We start from the raw sequence: 19735 nt of genomic DNA on the forward strand, positions 1-19735 counted from the left end.
GGACGCAAATAAGGAACAGATTTAGAAAACACAGAAAGCTACAGAATTTAAGAATTGTTAAATTCTTAGCATAAGAATCCTTACGTTAAGAATTCTTAACAAATAGGTAAAAGAGAGAAATAAATAAATAAACAAACAAACAATTTTGGAGTATTGAAAAGACGTTTTGAGGTATTCAGTTTTCCAACGAAGTAAAGTCTTTGCCACTTTGGCACAAGCGACAAAAGGTCAGAGGATAATAAATCCGAACAAAACTCAGATTTCCACCAGCATTTAAACGCACCACTTATGCACAAATCTGGAGAAGCACGTCGCTGCAGCAGGCTGCCATTGGTCCTTCCCCTCCGCTTTCTGTTTGCTGAGAAGTGTGCTTGAATTTGTGGCGGGTTTTTTAAAATAAAACCCGCCACAAATTCCCTCTTCTCATTCATTCAGCCCCTCTTCTCACTCACTGAGCCCGGGTTAGTTGTCCTAGACGTCCGAAAGGTCACATCAGGTGAGATTTCTCTGTATTTATCTGTGCTGTTGTCTGTTAAAATGATTTTCTTTCAGGTATTAGAAATGGTCACCCAAAAGGTGGAGTCTTTTTAGCGCCACAATTGAAACACAAATTTTACATAAAGTGAAGTAAAATGTTATCTAAAAGTAAAATACTCAGTTTAATTACAATAAAACTATTTGCATGTGTAAAGAGGCTTACAGTCAAAGTTGGATTATACTTTAAGACTATATTTACTAATTATTTGCTTTGTTGTTAAAAGAAAATACACGTGTCTGGTTATCAGAAAACGTACTTTATTTCAGTCAGGGAGTTTTTACTACTTTCTGATAGGAATTAATGTCACTTAGATAATTTAGCCCCATATAGAGATGAGTCGGTGCTTCCTTATTTTATGGCGGCAAAATTGAACTGAAAGTGCGCTATTATTATATTTTGTAGTGAAAATGTGAATTCATTAAAAGCAAATAATCCCCAAATAATCCTTTACTGAGCTCTGAATGGAAACAGCGGTAGAAAACCTGAATAATTACATCGTGTTTATTATTGCCGTCACATTTTTCAACAACACATCCATGCATACAGTATATTAAAACCATTTCAGCTATACAGAAACAATTTCTGTAAGATACATTTAAAAAATATGACAGAACTAATGATTTATGACAAAATCTCATGAAAAAATGCCTTCCTTATGTTATTTAGAACATTTGCATGATTGAGGACAGCATTCTCTTGTAAAATCTAATTAATGTGCCGTTTTTTTAGTTTTCAGATATTAAATATAACAAACTTTTACTACTAAGGAAGGAAAAAAGTGCTGCAGGTTGATAGAAGTTTTGACTTCAACAAAAAATAAAGAGAAAACATTAACGGACGCTTTCATTTCCTTTGGTCCATATTATAAACTAAAAAAACACATGCAAACAAGAAAACTGAGAGGCTTTAGTTTTGATTCTTTTAATGAACAGAAGAAAGAAAAATGTAATTTTCAGTTGTTGAACCGATCAGGTGTAAAATACTGATTATTAATACTTTCCTTATTGATTTGCAACATATTGTAAATTAAATATAGTTGATTTTGGGGCAACTTCATACTGTCAACTTGCAACGCTTGTTTTTATGAGTAGAAGATTTATAATGAGCACATGTCCTCTAAATGCACGTTAATATCTTATTTAGGACTTGCCTGTTTGCAGAGGAGCGACAGAAGCAGCAAAATGTGGAATGAAAAGAAACAGAGTTCACCTTCTGATCGGTGAGTTTGGCATCTTGTTGCATTTGTAGATAAATAAACTTTGTGTAAAACAAAACACTTAGAGATGTTTTTTTTTTTTTATACTCAGTGGTCAGATTGTTGCCATCATCATCTTTATTCTCGGTCTGGAAACTTTGCTGCCCTGGAACTTCTTCATCACCTCTTCACAGGTTTTTTTATATATACATGTAAAAATTCTTTCATTTTCTGCTGTCTTTGAAAATGCATTTAAATGATTCTTTTATGTTTTTCTGTCTTCAAGTACTTTAACATGCGGCTGAATGAGAGCGTCTCCTCTAACGGTACGTCAGGCCCGGTGCAGAGAAAGTACAACTACGACAGCTGGATGGTTTTGCTCTCCCAGCTTCCTCTGCTCCTCTTCACTCTGCTCAACTCGTTGCTCTACCAGTGGTGAGTGCAGCTGCAGCTAAAATTTGGATAATTTCTTATTTGTCTCATTTTTTGCCTAGTGTTCTCGTAATCTGGCATTATTTTATGAAAATCTTCCTCTGGCGTCTGCAGGGTGAAGGAGCGTCTCCGCGTGGCCTTCAGCCTAGTCGTCATCTTCCTCCTCTTCGCCCTCACTGCCGCCCTGGTCCAGGTCGACATGCAGCCCGACAACTTCTTTTCGGTCACTATGGCAACCATTTGGTTCTTCAACGGTACGTTCCTGAACATTATTTCTGAAATCCTCTGGTTTCAGAATGTAGATCTTTTTGATGCAGTCCGTAAACTCGATTTCATTCTCGAGGAAACGTTGGATTGTCAAGCAGATATTTATCACATAAAATGTCTGCTTGGATGTGCAATATTTTAAGGAGCGCTTTGATTCTCCCGTCGTTTCATAACGCCTGATGTGATCAATCTGAGCTGATTGTTTTAACCTGTGTGTGTGAAGTGTTCAGTGCAGTGCTGCAGGGCAGCCTCTTCGGGATGGTCGGCCTGTTTCCTCCTCGTTACAGCACCGTGTTCATGAGCGGTCAGGGTCTGGCTGGGATCTTCGCAGGCGTCGCCATGCTGTGCTCCATCATGAGTAAGAACCTTAAGAACACCTGCATTATTATTATTTTTTTAAGGTATTATTGGCTAGTGGCCTTTATTTGATAGTGAATTGACAGGAAAGTGGGTAATGAGAGAAGGGAGAAGACATGCGGCAAAAGTTGCCAGAACGGGAATCCGCAGGACTCCTCCATAAGGAGGACTAAGGCCTCCTTATGTGGGTTGTGCTTAACCCCTGCACCACCACAACACCTGCATTATTACAGTTACAATAAACAATTACTGTTCTTCTATAATATTGGCAATAATACCGATTTATATGATCTAAATCAGACTTTTTTCAATTGTATCTTTAATGATTTTCAAAGAAATTTTACGTAGCATACACTCACTAAATCCTTTTGTCGATACTTAAGAAGAAAAGTATAGTACAGTAGATAAACTACTATACAACTACTATTTCCCAGAGCAAGATTGGTATACTGCGTTCAGTTCCTGACAAATTAATCGCTTCTCAAGTGAAAGTTGTCTGATTTCTTCATGCATTTCTAGTTATATTTATTGGTGTTATAAGAGTGCACAACTATTTATCATGCTTATCGTGGATCATTTTGCTAATTCCAGTTCACACTGAGGTGTCACACTGCAAAAACACAAAACCTTAATTTTTGTCTAGTTTCTAGTGCAAATATCTTAGTACACTTGAAATAAAACAAAACTAACTTACAACTTAACTTACTTTTTAGCAAGATGTAGAGGATTGTTTTGAGTAAATAATTCCCTAATAACAATGAAAAAGTGCTAGTTCCATTGGCAAATTATTTATAAGACATTTTCCCCATGTTGTAAGTTAATTTATCTGCCAATGGAACAAGAACTTTTTCATCAATATTAAGGAATTATTGACTTAAAACAAGCCTCCATATTTCAAGTGATTTTGTGTTTTTGCAGTGCAGCTGTAGTGCTGACAGTCATAAGAGACTGACCCTACAATAAACTGAAAATCTGTTTCTCTGCAGGTAAAAGTGACCCAAAGTCAGCTGCCTTGGGATACTTTGTCACTCCATGTTTGGTCACGTTAGGGGCTCTACTCTGCTACCTGCTGCTGCCACACCTGGTGAGCTGAGTCTCCAAAATAAAAGAAAAATTAATGAGGAAGCCTGGTAGTTCTGGAAAACATAAAAAAAATAAGAGACTAGAGATCAGTTTCTCTGGCTTTACTTTGTATAGGTTTATGTTTGAGTAAAATGAACATTGTTATTTTATGAACTACTGAAAACATGTCTCCGAAATTCCAAGCAAAAAATTAGAATTTATTTGCTATATTGAGAAATGGTCAAAACAACAACAAAGATGCATCGCTTTCAGACCTCAAATAATGCAAAGAAAACAAGTTGATATTCATTTAGAAGCAACAAAGTTTTAACTCAGGAAGAGTTCAGAAATCAATATTTGGTGGAATAACCAGGAGGTTTTCAATGCAGTTCAGCGGAGCAGACTCTTCATTTTATCCAGAGCTGTATATGTGTGAAATTGTGTCATTTTCTATTTGTACAGCCGCCTGATGTTGTTGGCTTCCCTTGCAGGAATTTGCTCATTATTATCTGAACAGAAATCAGGCTGTCAAACTGGACACATCTAATAAGCTCCTCAGCAACACAGGTTGGTTTTATGTAGTAAACTTAAAATGACATCAGCGGATTTAATGCAATTAAGTATTTCGGAAATCTTTGACTTACCTGCCTTTTTTTTCTTTTTATTTCTGAAGACAAAATAGCCTTAAATGGCAACGTAAAAGACCTGGAGGCGAGAGGAGTCCCAGAGGAGAGTAGAGAGCGCTCTTCTGTCTTTGCTGTCTTTAAAAAGGTAAATTCATCCTCACATTGTTTTCTCTGTGATGAGAGATAGTTAAAGATGTAAAAATAAAGTCAGGTCCAGCTAAAGATGAAACAAAACTGCTTTTCTTTCTCAGCTTAAAGTCGTCTGTTGTTGTTGTCTGACAGATCTGGCTGATGGCTCTGTGTGTGACGTTTGTGTTCGCCGTCACGCTGTCGGTGTTTCCTGTCATCACAGTCCGAGTGAAGACGGTCTACACGAAGAACGCTGACTGGGGTGAGACGCTGACAAACTGCAGCGCCGGAGGGAAGCAAGACGCATTATTTCATGCCTCATTCATTTATTTTTAAACCCTGTAAATAAAAATAGATATTTCAGAGAGAAAAAGAAAATCATATTTGTCGTTCATTTGCCTCATAATGGAGCCAATAGTTATTTAATATTTTAATTTTTTATAATATAAAGTAGAATAATCTCTGCAATTTCTATTTATGTATTTAATATGTAATTAATTTACTATTTTTAAGCAATAAAACAAATGTTATGTTTTGTTTTAATGCTGATTTGTACTTAGCCTGGTCTGTTTTCTGTGTCCTTCAGACAAAGTGTTTACCTGTGTGTGCTGCATTCTTGTTTTTAACATCATGGATTTGGCCGGCCGCAGCGCCCCGTCTCTCTTTCAGTGGGTGAGTCTGCAGACACGCTTCCAGAATATTCCTCACTTCTAAAGTTAAACGATCAACAACTTAAAGGAAAACTGGATTTTCTTCATTGTACTGAGCTTTTCTAAGAAGATTTTTGTGAAATTTCTGATTAAATTAATTGAAATGATCTATCTTTCCATTTAAAATCATAAAATTAAAAAGCAAGACGAAAGGTTTAGTCTTAACTTGTATTTTGAATTTAAAAAATACTTTTTTGCATAAGCTTCCCAGTTGGCTAAAGGGAGAAATTCACATTTTGCACCTTTTTATACGTTTAAAAAAACAAAAACACTCAGCCTGTTTTTTGGCAATCAGTTGATGTTTTTGGTGTCTAGAAAAAGAGCAATTTCAAAAACCTTTGGTATGTAACGTCACAAATCAGCAGGCACTGCCCGTTACCTAGCAACCCTAGGGAAGCACAGCCCTGTTACCTAGCAACCCAAGCAGAGTTTCAGCTGGTTTTACTGCTGCAGACATTTGTCTGCTAGAAAAGATGAATGTTTTGTTGTTGACTTACTATCCAGAAACTATGTGCTACATTCTTGTTGTTTGTGCAGGAGGCTCTACTTCTGCTTTTCAAAGATGTACGGTTGTAAAATTGCGCATCTGTTTGCAGCCATTTTCATGTGCGAGTGTAAACGTTGAGCTGGGGGCGCAGCCAGCAGCCACATTTTGTATAGGATAAGTTAGACCTATCCTAACCTGTTCAAGGCTAAAGAGCTTTAAAGTTTCGACATGATTTCTGACTTCCTCTGCTGATGTTTGTGCAGCCGTCCAAACAGAGCCGTCTGTTTCCCGTCGCTGTTCTGTCCCGTCTCGTCTTCATCCCTCTGCTCATGATGTGCAACATTCCCAACTCGAAGCTCACCGTCCTCTTCAGACACGACAGCGCCTTTGTTGTCATCATGGCTCTGTTCTCCTTCTCTAACGGCTACCTGGCGACCCTCTGCATGGCCTACGCTCCACAGTAAGTACTAAACCAGAACCATGCAACATTAGACTCTCTCAGTCTTCTGATGGCTGTAAATCATCTCATCATTTTTATCGATGACCTTCTAAACATTGTTATAAGTTAACTGTAACTAATCTTAATGTTTTAAACAGAGTGATGCGTAGTTCCAAGCTCTGTTCTGTTAGATGAAACTTCAATCAGCTTCCTTTGTTCAACAAACGGTCAAACTAACTACAAACCACCGGCTGCTATGAGATTCTCTTATGATAACCGTGAGTACAAATAATACAGTTTCTACTGCAGTAGAAATTATTGCAGTAGAATAATACTGCAATAATAATTTTTGCAGTATTATTGCAATAATAAAACAGCAATAATGCTGTACTGTACATGCATGTAGCATAAATGTGTTATTTTGAAGTTTAGATTTAAGCAGAAATTATATTAAGTATCAGCTAAATCTAGCTGGAAAGATCTTGGAAAGGTAAGGTTTGAAAATCAGACACTTTTCAAAACACACTACGGATGCGACCAAAGTTTTCTCCTAGATTTTTCTCTTACTTACGACGATGACGGATATGGATTAGAAATATTTATGAGACAATGGATGGTCATGATGGGGAAACTAAAAGAGCCCCAACCATCTCTCTCTTTACGTCCATCATCTACAAGACTTTGTAGTTGGTGTTTAGGTATTAATCTTCCGATCTTCCAGTAACGCAAAACTATCAAGTGATATTTACAAATTTTCTGTCAACTTTAAAACATTTTTTAACTTAAAAACAGGACAGGCTGCTGGAATAAATGACTGCCCGAGCACCGAGCTTAGCAAATTTTCTGGGGGAAAACCCTGTAACTAATATGTTGAGTATAAATGTATTTGTAATTTTCAGCAGTGAAAATAATTTTTATGTAGTAAATATGGCACCAAAACTGGCTCCACTCCAGCCCAGGGCCCCACATCTTTGTAAATTCAGTAATCGATCAAACATTCAGCACAAAAATAAAAATTTGATTTCAGTTTCCATCCAAACTACAGAGCTGTTGAAACATTCATCAGTCCGAACTGTTTAAAATATTTTCATGTTTCGCTTGTTTGGAACTAAATTTGCTAAATTACCAGCGCCACCTGCTGTCCAACATGAAAAGAATCAACATTCAAAGCGATCAAGCTGATGGTTAAAGCGGAGTCAGCTTCATTTTGGGTTTGGTGGCTCTAATAGTTTCTTTTCTGCAGGTTGGTGAGGAGCAGAGACTGTGAGACGGCCGGCTCTCTGATGACCTTCTTCCTCGTTCTGGGTCTGGCTGTGGGAGCCTCCTTCTCATTCCTACTGGGAAATCTGGTTTAGACAAAGTCCACGTAAAAACCCAACATAAAGCACGTAGATCAGGACTCTTGTATTTCTTTTTGCTCATGTTTGCATTTAGCATTATCACTTTTTTTAATACTGTTTGTAATTATTTTACCATTTTTTAAGATTTATTTTTAACTTTTTCAAAACAACTTAAACATTTGGAGCACTAAAGCCAACACAAAAAATTAATTAAAATTAGCACTCACTATCTCCTTCTGCTGGTAAGATGAGGAGAATGCATAAAAGTTTAAAGCTTGTGTTTAGAAGTAAAGAAAGGTCAATGCAGCTAATAAGAATTTCTTTCTAACTGTAACACAAACAACCACATAAATCAGTCTTTGTTAATCTGTAGATATTTTTTTACATATTTTGATGCACTAAATTGACGCTTTATGGTTTACAAAGGGATTTTTGTCTGAAGTGCCTTTATTGTTTGATCTTGTATGCTGCTTATTTATATTCTCTGTGGCTTTTTTGTAATGTAAGATTCTTGTTTTCTATATATTTATAAAACCGGTTTTGTAAAACTGATCCTTTTTCATTCAAGTTGCTTAAAAAGTTGTGTGTGTGTGAGGCAAAGTAGTTTTTGTATGATTGTCTGTTTTTAATCTCCTAGAATGGAGTTCTTTTCTTTGTGGGTTTTTTTTTTGTACTTCCTCAATTAAAGTATAAATAATAAAATGCTAGTTTTACAAAGGCTCATGTTCGTTTCTGAATATTAACATTTCATTTCTCTAAATTGTGCTGAGAACTGTTTGGTTTGAGCCTGAGTGGAGTGAGGGCGCCACCTAGTGGTGAGGTTTTCGTCCCTTTTAGAAGGCTGGTGTTCCTTTACAGCGTCACTGCCATCGTTAATTAATTTTTTATTTGTTCATTATATTCAGGTAGTTTTCATCTGGTTGATGTTGATATTTAGACAAGAAAAACAAAAGAAATATATATTTATTTATTAACGATATAATTATTGGCTAGAAGGAGAAAGAGCTGCTTAGAGTTTTTTATATAATTTGAACAAGACAAAATTAAAAATGCTAAAAGAGGAATTTTGGGTAGAACATATTTACAGAAAAAAATTGTTAATTTTTTCTTAAATGCAAAATGCGGTGTGTTTTTTTTTATTTAGCAGTTTTTGCTTAATAACTTTTCTGACTTTGTTGTTAAAGGAAAAAAAACAGTAAGAGCAAATATCCTTTCATTTGCACAGTACCCAAAACCAGCGAGAACAATTGTTCAAGCATGCAAAGCATAAGTCGACAAAAGCAACTAACAAAATAGAGCAACTCCACCATGTTGCCAAAATGAGCAACGTAGTTCTAGGATCACCTTTAGTTGCGTCACCGTTGATCTGAGCAGCACTTTGCCTCCACTGACCGTGTTTCCTCTCTCACAGGCTCGGCCCTTTCCTTTAGCCAACAGACCTCTGGCTTCCTCCCATTCTTCCACTCTGTGGAAAATAAAAATAAAATTCGGAGAGTGCTTCTGACTTTCACTAAATCACAGAAAGTAAGAGTGAAGCCTTACCATCAGAAGAATTTCTTTTATTCTATTTCCTGCATAGTTGGTGAGTACTTCTGGGACGTAAATCACGCTTGTTTTTTAGACTTATGGAAAGGAAGTTCTTATCAGATTTCTTAATATTCCTGCTGACACGATTACTAAATATATTCACCTTCCATTGAAATGACCGCAGATTGCTGAGTTTAATGTACAGATCCAAGTTGTTGTACTGTTTCCTTTGTTATTCACAAGTTTTTATTTTTGTTTTCCCCTCTTTCGACTAGATGAATCTTAAAACCTGACTGAAGATTAATTATGTAGTCTGCAGATGAGTTCGCTGCTTTCCAGAGTACCCAGAGAGAACATGCGAACTCCGGCCTTGTCACTCCCTAGTGGGGTCAGGAGGGGTTCTGGTGCCTATCTCCAGTGTGACATTTCAGGCGAGAGGCAGGGTTCACCCTGGACAGGACACCAGTCCATGGCAGGGCAACACAGAGACAGACAGGACAAACAACCACACACACAAATCTAGGGAGAATTTAGAGAGACCAATTAACCTGACAGTCATGTCTTTGGACTGTGGGAGGAAGCCGGAGAACCCAGAGAGAACATGCAAACTCCGGCCCTGGGCTGGGAATCGAACCCAGGGCCAGAGTTTGCAGAACCTTCTTGGTGCAAGGCAACAGCGCTGCCAACTGCGCCACTGTGCAGCCCACAGTTTGCTGCTTTAGGAATATAAATTCAGTTCCTGTGTGAAAAATTCTGACAGAAACTTTCATGTTAAAAACAGTTTTAATTCTCACCATACGGCAGAATAGATACTTGTAGATAATTTGAGTTGTCACAAGATGCTCCAGTTGTCATGATGAGGTGTTAAATCCTCAAGAAAATTTTTATTGCAAGTAAATCTATGGTTATATTTAACACTCACCAAATTTAGAATAATCTTCAGTTTTATATATATATATATATATTCCATCACTTGAATGAATTTAACCACTTACTTTTAAATGACCAACATTCTGATAGCAATATATTTTACTTTTTCAGTATTAAAGCCTTTCATAGTTAACATACTTGTTTATTTAGTGTTTTTGTAATTTCTTAATAAACAGCTGAAATGTTTTGATCTGTAAATTCATCCCAGCAGGACCAGCGTATAAACAAAAGTTAAGTGTACAGTTTTAAAACCCTTTTTTTCTGCAAAGGTGAAGCTCACATGTTCTTACTTTTTATTTGTTTTGGTCTTCATGAAACCAGATATTTACATTCCTCACCTTTTGAGAATGTAATTGAAAATGACCAATTTTTTCTTGGTTAGAATTACGAAAATAATTTCTATTTGCTAAATGCCAAGAAGCTTAGAGAGAATATTTTCTAGAAATTTTTTTTTTTGCTTCTCAAATTCAAAAATTTACATTTGGTCAGAATGAGGGACAACTGTCTTGTCAAAATATATGATTTGAATCAAATCTTTTCCCACAAATTTCTCACCAATAATTTTGATAATTCTAACTAAGCTAAAACAAGAAAAGTTTGGCCGGATTTAACTTCAGACAGTGAGAAAGAAACGTGTTCTTGTCTTTTTATTCTGTGTATGTAAATATCTAGTTCTAACTTTATAAAAGTTCATAAACAAATGAACTCTCTTGTAGATGTTACAATGTTTCTTATCCCAAGAATTAGCGTCAGACTGCTGCATCCTTGGTGCACAAAGGAGCGTTATCGCAGGTCCTTCCTCCCAGCAGCAACTTTATAGCAGAAAAACTGAAAAAACACTCCAACTGCATCTTTAAAATCTCAAAAATGAGCATAAGATTCATGTCCATAATTATACTTTTAATCAAAAGTTTGAGTTTTGTTTTAATGCGCTGCCTGTGAATTATCCAGAGCTTCTTTTTTCATGAATCTGAGAAACAAATGAAGCTGTGAAACTTAATTTGCGGGAGACTGAGGAGGAGTTAGCGCCTAACAATGAGCGCATTTCTTATTGACCTGGCAGAGAAAGGCATGTGGGGGCAGCTGATTATCAGAGCTGCGCTGTGTGCTGGAGGGTAATCAGGAAGGTTGAAGCTTTCCGTCAGTGTTGATTCAGTCCTAAGCGACGTCACAGCCAGTCAAACTGGAGCTGCGGCTTATTGCTCTGCTGTTTGCTTCCTGCAGATGAAAATGGCTGAATCGCACAGGGTGACAGCGCAGGGCAGGAAGGTAAGTTTGCACACCTGACGACAAGCAAGTAGGAGTTAACAATTAACCAGAACATTAAAAAAGTGTCTAAAAAACTTTCTTCAATTTTGTGAATGTAGCTGGAGTTCTCTGGTGACAGCTAATATCTGAACTTTGTACTTGTTTGAGTTTTCTAAAGCGATGTGAACTTGCTTTTGTCCGAAGTAGAATCAAGTCATCAAAAATACGCAAAAGATCCTTTTGAAAACTATCAAAATAAAAGCTTCGTTTTAACTTTGCAGGTTAGAAAAGCCCCTTTTGAACTACTAACATTAAAAATCCATCCATCCATTTTCTAACACACTTGTCCCTTAGAGGGGTCGGGAGGGCAAGAGGCGGGGTCACCCTGGACAGGTCGCCAGTCTGTTCAGGGCAACACAGAGACAGACTGGAGGAAGCCGGAGTACCCGGAGAGAACCCAGCATGCACAGGGAGAACATGCAGAAAGACCCCCGGCCGGGAATCGAACCCAGGACCTTCCTGCTGCAAGGCAACAGCTCTAAGAACTGCGCCACTGTGCAGCCCTAACATTAAAAATAACGATCTAATATTATTTATTTATCTGTATATTTATACTATTTTCCCGTCTTTATTATTTTTATATTTTTTTTAGCTAAATTTTATACCCTCTTTATTTATTTGGATGGAAATTTTCCATTTCATATTTTCTTAAACTCAATAAATATGTGAATGTACTGTTGCAGGCAGTCGCTGAAGCACCTGACAGTTGGTCAAAACAACAAAGTAATCGGATTATAACTTGATAATTCAGTCAAGAAAATTTTAACACTTTCATGCAAACACAAAATGCGACTGCTATCAAACTCCTTCAAGGCTGTGAAATGAGGAATCTTCTGTTTCAACTGACTGTTGGTTGCTCCAGCAACTGCCTGAGAATCACTTTACCTGCAACTACACCATGTAAGGCCTCTGGTGATTGTTCTAAACAGCTCTGCAGAAATCGAATCCTTTTAATACCTTTTGTTGATTCTACATTAACATCCATATCCAGAGGAGGGTAGAGTATCCAAAATATTACTCAAGTAAGAGTAGCATTACTTTAACATATTTTTACTCAAATAAAAAGCCTTCCAAGAAATTACTCAAGTCAGAGTAAAAAAGCATTTTGTAAAACGTCTACTCAAGTTATGACTAATTAATCAAATGATCAATCATTTAATATTTTAAAAATATAAAGTTATGTGGAAATTTTGGTATTTTATAGATCGAAATTACAATAAGTCATGTAAAAAACATCATTACAAAACAAAAAAATCAGGCAAAATATTTTATTTCTTCAAATTATTTTCTTTCAATAAAAAACTTATGAAACTAACAAAAACTGCATGTCTGTGTCTGGTGAATGTTTGGTTAAAACATGTTTGTTTTTCACTCAATGGGTCAATCCAGAAGTGTTACTAAAGTAAGAGTAGTGATTAGTGGTGCACAATATATCGGCACAACATCAGTATCGGCAGATATTAGTTATTTTTTTAACATCGGCACTGGTCTGGTAAATAAAACCACACTGATATTAACAAACAATATTTATTTTTATTTATATATATATTGGTTATTGGCCATAACAGCATATTGGTGCATCCCTAGTAGTGATACTTCATAATAAAATTACTCAAATAATTTTATTATTTAAAAAGATTACTCAGATAAAAGTAAAACGTAGAGTGTAGTAAATTACTCCTAAAAGTATTTTTTCTCTAAAATGTTATTCAACTTGTTCCTACCCTAATCTCTTCATAGTGTTTTATTTTGTTCCACATTTTTCCTTGTTTCAGATGTAACAAGACAAAATCTTCACTAAAGATTGAAGATCTTTAAATACATTTTAAAAATCCTTTTTTACGTATTTCCTCTTGTTATCGAAACTGAAAATGTAGATTAGATTCTAAATAAAAGCATCCATCCTTTTCAAAAATAAATCTCTAACGAAGTTGACACTAAAAGCTTTTATTTTGAATTCTAAACTAATGTAATCAAACTTCCTGCTTCTCTGGAGCTGCAGTTCAGCACATGGCAGTCACAGGACCAGCCTTGTTACATCACCTTGTGAACTTAGTACCCGACACATAAAAACAGATTAAAATGTTTTCTCCACACATAGAAACATATCTGTAATTAAATACAACAGTTTAAAAAAATTAACTATATTGGAGCTCTTTAGAAAAAGCCCAGAAAAGTTATGATGCATTATTTCCTTTCTTTCAGAAATGGAGTTTACCACAGAGAGACGAGACGGAGCCGAACAAATTGGTCTCTCGATGTCCGGATGGAGAAGCTGAAAGAAAACTGGTAAAAAATAATAATAATGAAAGCAACACATGCAAACCCAGGAGACAAACAATACGTTGAAAAAATACCTTCTTCATAAAGAGTAATGTTCTGAAAGAATATTTCATAATTTTTCTTTTCATAATACATCAGTTTACACTACAAAAACACTAAATCTTACTAAGTATTTTTGGTTAAGTTTCTAGTACAAATATCTTAGTTCACTTGAAATAAGACAAAACTAACTTATAAATGTCCTTTCAGCAAGAAATACAAGCTTGTTTTAACTTAATAATTCCTTCATATTGATAGAAAAAATACCTGCAAAAACACAAAATCTTACCAAGCAATTTTGGTCTCATTTCTAGTGTAGATTTCTTAGTACACTTGAAATATGACAAACTAACTTAAAAATAACTTTTTAGTAAGATGTAGAGGCTTGTTTTAAGTAAATAATTCCTTATTATTGACAAAAAAGTGCTTGTTCCAGTGGCAGATAAATTAACTTGTAACAAGGAAAAAATGTTGTTTTATAAGTGAAATAATCTACCAATGAAACAAGTACATTTTTATCAATAATAAGGAATTATTTACTTAAAATAAGGCTCTGTATCTTACTGTAAACCTACTTGTAAGTTTGTTTTGTCTTATTTCAGGTGTGGTAAGATATGTATTGTATTAGAAACCAAAAATACTTGGTAAGATTTTGTGTTTGTGTGTAAACGCCCTGAAGAAAGAGAATATTTTAATAAAAGATGGTGCTTCTGCTCCAGCGATTATTATTATCTAATATTATTATTATCGATTCTTAACTCAGTTAGCTTACAAACATACACAATGATATCAAACTTGAAACAGCAGTAGCTATGGTGGCTAACAACGGTGCTAACAATGGAGCTAACAACGGAGTTTGTTAACATTCGGAGAGTCAAAAAAGAAAAACAATTCACAAGCTTTCTGAAAGTTAATAAACTAATTTACAACCTACAGGTGTGTTTATATATACTCATACCTGAAGAAGGGAAATATTAAAAAAAAAGAACCGGACACGGTGCTTGTGTTCGAGCGATCTAAGGAGGAAGTTCCGGTGCTCTTCACTAGCGCTAGACTCCCCCTGCTGGTTGAATCTGACCACTGCATCAGCCAAATCAGACTAGATATTAAGATCTTCAGCACAAACTGGTGGCAAAGCGTACAACCTTTTAACATCAAAAAGAGTAAATGTACCTCTGAATGGTAAATAACCAAATTTCAATCCATCAAATTTGCAGTGTAAACTGTGGGAGCATTAATAATTGTTTCTCTGAGCTTATTGCTGATACTTTCCTTCTTGGCATTGTTTTAACACTCTTAAATATCACCTGGTCAACAAAATGTGAAAACCTCCGCTTCTTTTAAACGCATTATTAGTTGTTGATGATGAGTAATACACTGTGTTTGTTATCAACTTAGTGCATTATAGTGTATGTCAGAGGCGATATGACCTTAACCTTTAATCACAATATTTGTTTGGTACTATTTTGGTAACAATAAAAGTGAATAAGAACTGTTTTCTCTCTCTTTTAGGAGCACAGCAATCATGGACCCACAAATACAAATACTGCTTTTGGAAAACATTCCCATTTCTGTTTAGGACACCAAGACTTATTCACAAAATAAGTGTGATTTTTATCACTAAACTCCACACAGTAATTGCATTTAATCACATTTTCACATTTATTTAATGATGGAGAACAGTAAAAACAGCAACTCCAACAATATGGAAGGTTTTGAGGAGTTTTAAACATCATTAGTGACTATTATAAATTATAAACAATTCACTAAATACCCATAACATGTCTAACATTTTATTTACCTAAGACATTCTAGACCTGATAGTTTTTTAATGTGAGATTCTGACGATATTGTGAAAAATTTGCTGTTTTATCAAAAGCTAAGATGAATTAAAGATAAATCTGTAAATCTGTTTTTTCTGCTGGTCTCTTTGATAAATTCAACCTGATTTTAATTTATTTCAGTTCTAGTTCAAATCTTACTTACAGAAATTTGAACCACACCAACATGTTTCAATGAAACTGTTCATATTTTAAAAATTATTAAAAACTATTATATTGTTCATTCATTTAATTTTCCTTCAGGATTGATAAATTACTGCTGATTTAACACCTTAAAGTGCCACGCTCAGTCCAAAGAGATGCACAACTTAATTTTAAATCATATTAAATTGTCTCTCTGTTGCCATGGAAACACTTTGTGCTTCCAGGAAGTTCCTTTCAGAGGTCACATCACCGGCGGGCTGCAGCCAGGGAAGAAGGTGATCTTGGTTGGGGTTGTGGATCCGAGTCCTGATCGGTAAAAGTCTGGTTATTTAAATTTTATCTTGTTTGTTACTAAATAATTATTTAAGTGAGATATTTTTTAATGTGTAGTACTTTTCATTTCATTGGTAGTAGAGGTGTAAAGAGCCTCTGCACAAATCAGGAGTTTTATGTCTTTTTACTATGAAGGGAAAATTTAAAACACACCAAAATTTCTTATCACACTGTAAAACATTTGAAGTTGATTTAACTTGAAAATGAAAGTCCATCTGCTGACTTGGAAATGCAATTTAAGTCATCAAGAAAATTGTTTTGGTTTTAACTCAGAAATTAAAGTTCATGAAGCTGATTTAACAAGAGACAAGTTGTCTAAACATTGTTTTTTTATATTTATTAATCTTGAATTGTTTTAACTTAATTCTGCAATTTAAATCAAATAATTATTTCACAATATGTAAGAAAAAAACTGTCCTCACCTGGTTAAAGAGCCACATTTCTCTATTATTTTACTCACAATATCAAGTTTAAATAACAACTTATTTTACTTTAGAATAATTTAAATTCTTGTTTCAAATTGCATGAACAAAATTTCTGATCTGATGATGAATTTTATTAAACATCACAATTAATTCAGCTCAGAAACATTTAGTGTGAACAGGACATTATCCTCAAGCTTTAAAATAAACATTTGCCTTAATAAAACACAAGAGTCAGATCAATGTAACGCTCTTCCATCTCAGGATACAGAAACAAGCCGCTAAGCATTCTGGGAAATAGTTCCCACTCCTGTCTTTTTCTTCTTTCAATTTTTTTAAGTGCTAACCTAAAAACTCCAGTTTATTAAACTCTTGGAGGTTTGACAAAATTAATAAAAATGTTACCACAACTTACTGCTGTAAGTTTATCTTTCACAAACTCACATTCAGGTTCACAATATTAAACCCGCTAGATGTATTCGACTTAAAGAGTAGAAGATAGAAGACACAACTAAATGCAGCTCAAATGTTTTACAGTGCAGGATTGAATTAAAACCAAAGCTTCAACTTAAAGCACTACACCTCCTCTGCAGGCGTAAATCCACTGTATTATTGCCACTGGAATTAGATGTTCTGTCTGCTTAATGGCCGCCATACGTCTTCTGTTCTCCAGGTTCTACATTGCTCTGACATGCGGCCGTGGGTCCAGGGAACCGCCACCTAACGTGGCGCTGGAGCTCTGTGTTCGATTTAAAGACAGACAGATCCTGCGGAGAGCCTGCATGTCGGGATCCTGGGGCGAAGTGGAGAGAGCGGTTCCTTTTTTCCCTTTTATCAAGGATCAGCCCTTTAAGGTACCAGAATCTCTGCAGAAATCCGAAGATGTCTTTTGCAGTACTTGTGGCGGACATTTTGTAACTTTCATAAAATATATTTTTTATATATTTGTTCAATCTGTCACCATGTTGCAATATGAGACAGATAATCTAAAAAGATCGATCTCTTTGGCCTTCTACTATGTTACTGGAAACAACCAATCAGAGCTAGGAGAAGGAGTGTCTTAGTGCTGTCAATCATGTTTGTGTATGTGCTGCTCACATCCTCCTCCTGTCTCTCTGGTTCACCACAACGGTGTATGTGATGAATGCTCAAGCTAGTTTTTCTGGAACAGCAAGTTGTTTCTCTGTCTGTAGCACATTGAGCAGCATGCACATGAGGGTCATTGACAGCACCAAGTCACTCTTCCTGGCCCTGATTGGTTGTTTTTGAGCGGGAGCAGTGCATAGTTGCACTGAAATACATTTTTCCACAGATTATCTGTTTCATATTAACCTGTCACAACATGGTGACAGCTTCAACAAATATGTAAAAACATACTGTGTAAAAGTTAAATGAAGAAAAACTCTTTAACACGCAGTTAAAATATTGTAACGATAAAAAGACAACATGAAGCACAGAATCCTACTGGTATAGATAGTGAATTTAGAGAAATTAGTTATTTAATGCAGATATAAAATGTCTGAAGTGAAGCTAATAAGCTGTTTATTGTTTTTTTTTGTCTGAATTATTTCTATAAATTGGATATTTAAAATCATCAGGGTACATATTACCTAATGACAGTTTTTCTCGAGTTTAAACAATTAATCAGATGAATCAATTATCCAATCGCCGTATTTGGGTCACTGCAGATAGAAAAAAAGGAGTAAATCTCCACCAAAGAACTCTGAAATTCTGAGATCAATCTTGAAATTAATCAAGAGGTTTTGGCAAAAATGTGCCAAAACCTCTTGTGCCAAAAATGTGCCAAAAAAGTCTGTGAAGTATTTTCATGTAAAATGTCTGATTGGGGTGAAGAAGACGCCCTGCAGCCTCATCTTCAGTTTCATGGAGATGCTCCTCAGTTGACAATTATTGAAATAATTGTCAACTGATTTAGTAGCTGATCATTTGATAACTGGAGTATACAGACTCAAAAGAAAAATAAACAAGAAAAAACATGTCAGGCTGTTTTGAGTCTATTGTTGCTGCTGTGTTCAGGTTTTATAGGGAACAGAACTGAACTGGTTCTGTCTCCAGGTTGAGATCCGCTGCGAACACGGCAGATTTCAAGCGCTTGTGGACGGACAGCAGCTGTTTAGCTTTCAGCACAGAGTTCTGCCGCTCAGCCACGTCGACACTTTATGGATCAAAGGCAGCTTAAAAATCACAAAACTTGCCTAAAACAAAAGACTTTTAGACTTTTACTCTTCAGAAGATCACAGACGTTTATATTTATCCAAAAATGCTTTTATATGTGTTTAAAATTGTTCTACTTTTGGCTTACTTTGTTGATATAGTTTTCTGTTTTTAGTTGTGAACCTCATCATCACTACTGACTTCAATCTGATTTTTATTTGAAAAATCTAATAATTAGCTCATGTTTTCTCTCAAAATTACAGTTTCATTGCTTTTTGTTATTTTACGTTCTACTTTGGCTACAAACATTATTCTTTTGTTTTTTATTCTTCCAATCATAATTCATGAACACTACATACTTTCTGACTTTACAAATTAAACTTTCTCTACTACATTGAAACTTCACTGCTAATATGAAGATACTGTTGGGTTTACTACCTCAGTCCAGTTATTCATTACCAAATTAGATTTCTTTACTTTTAAAATGTAACCTCTTTGTTTTATTTTATGCAATTGCACAATAAAACTAGTTTTGATGTTTGCATTATAGGAGATTCAGGTGAAAATTGTCATTCTTTGCACAGATTTCAATGTGTCATGTCTTTTTATATTTTGTAAAATAAATAAATGATTAAATGTCTGTTTCTGGGTGGATGAAATATTGTTATTATAATATATTCAGTTTACTTTTTTTTAAAAACAAAAGTTGTAATACATGTAACAACGTGCTCGGCTTCAACATTAATGATGCCCAAATTCATCAGTCTTCAGTAGCTATTGATGGTATTCGGAGCTGATAGGTCTCTTTTTTGGACATGGGACAAACTAAACGAAACAGAAAATTAAATGTTGAATAGAATAATAATATACATCCTTCAAATATGCTCAAAATCTAAATATTTTTTTGTTTTTCTGTTTTTCACTGTGCTGCAGTTTGCAGCAGAATCTTTTATATTTTCATCATGATGTAACATTTTCAGGGTTTTGCAGGCTGCATGTCTTTGTAATGTAAAGCACACAACAGGAAATGTGTAAACTGGTGTGTAATTACGGCGGCATGTTAGGCTATTGTAGATAGGGGGAAAAAATGCACATTTTTGCCAAAACCTCTTGATTAATTTCGAGATTGATCTCAGAATTTCAGAATTCTT

At 35.3% G+C, this 19735-nt stretch overlaps 2 protein-coding genes across 5 annotated transcripts; both read left to right on the forward strand.

The window, feature by feature from the left end:
- Positions 1–352: 352 nt before the first annotated feature.
- LOC102227242 (equilibrative nucleoside transporter 2-like) lies at positions 353–7678 on the forward strand. Its single transcript, XM_014476149.2, has 13 exons — positions 353–496; positions 1682–1757; positions 1846–1927; positions 2020–2168; positions 2280–2419; positions 2656–2790; positions 3776–3873; positions 4343–4418; positions 4525–4622; positions 4760–4868; positions 5193–5278; positions 6067–6263; positions 7486–7678. The coding sequence occupies exons 2-13, from the start codon at positions 1720–1722 to the stop codon at positions 7595–7597; spliced, it is 1320 nt and encodes a 439-aa protein (XP_014331635.1). The 5' UTR covers positions 353–496; positions 1682–1719; the 3' UTR covers positions 7598–7678.
- A 1372-nt stretch (positions 7679–9050) lies between these two features.
- Positions 9051–19678, forward strand: LOC102235206 (galectin-related protein). 4 transcript variants are annotated; one of them, XM_005797480.3, is made up of 6 exons: positions 9051–9164; positions 11264–11308; positions 13553–13636; positions 15879–15967; positions 17083–17263; positions 18486–19678. In XM_005797480.3, exons 2-6 carry the CDS (start codon positions 11264–11266, stop codon positions 18627–18629), a joined length of 543 nt encoding a protein of 180 aa, XP_005797537.2. In that variant the 5' UTR covers positions 9051–9164; the 3' UTR covers positions 18630–19678. The 4 variants fall into 4 exon arrangements, with proteins under 4 accessions (XP_005797537.2, XP_023190243.1, XP_023190244.1 ...); XM_023334475.1 differs by lacking the exon at positions 9051–9164 and having other exon boundaries at positions 11150–11308; positions 15182–15967; XM_023334476.1 differs by lacking the exons at positions 9051–9164; positions 11264–11308 and adding an exon at positions 13016–13458 and having other exon boundaries at positions 15182–15967.
- The last annotated feature ends 57 nt before the right edge of the window (positions 19679–19735 follow it).

Source organism: Xiphophorus maculatus, chromosome 5 (genome assembly GCF_002775205.1).
Source record: "Xiphophorus maculatus strain JP 163 A chromosome 5, X_maculatus-5.0-male, whole genome shotgun sequence".
NCBI lineage: Eukaryota > Metazoa > Chordata > Actinopteri > Cyprinodontiformes > Poeciliidae > Xiphophorus > Xiphophorus maculatus.

Excerpts from the sequence above, each read along its gene's own strand:
- LOC102227242 (XM_014476149.2), top strand. The coding sequence starts at position 1,720 with ATGTGGAATGAAAAGAAACAGAGTTCACCTTCTGATCG. Across the intron at positions 2,420-2,655 it reads AACCATTTGGTTCTTCAACG|TGTTCAGTGCAGTGCTGCAG; the intron begins GTACGTTCCTGA and ends GTGTGTGTGAAG. Across the intron at positions 3,874-4,342 it reads ACCTGCTGCTGCCACACCTG|GAATTTGCTCATTATTATCT; the intron begins GTGAGCTGAGTC and ends CTTCCCTTGCAG.
- LOC102235206 (XM_005797480.3), top strand. The coding sequence starts at position 11,264 with ATGAAAATGGCTGAATCGCACAGGGTGACAGCGCAGGGCAGGAAG. Across the intron at positions 15,968-17,082 it reads GTGGATCCGAGTCCTGATCG|GTTCTACATTGCTCTGACAT; the intron begins GTAAAAGTCTGG and ends TCTGTTCTCCAG. Across the intron at positions 17,264-18,485 it reads TCAAGGATCAGCCCTTTAAG|GTTGAGATCCGCTGCGAACA; the intron begins GTACCAGAATCT and ends TTCTGTCTCCAG.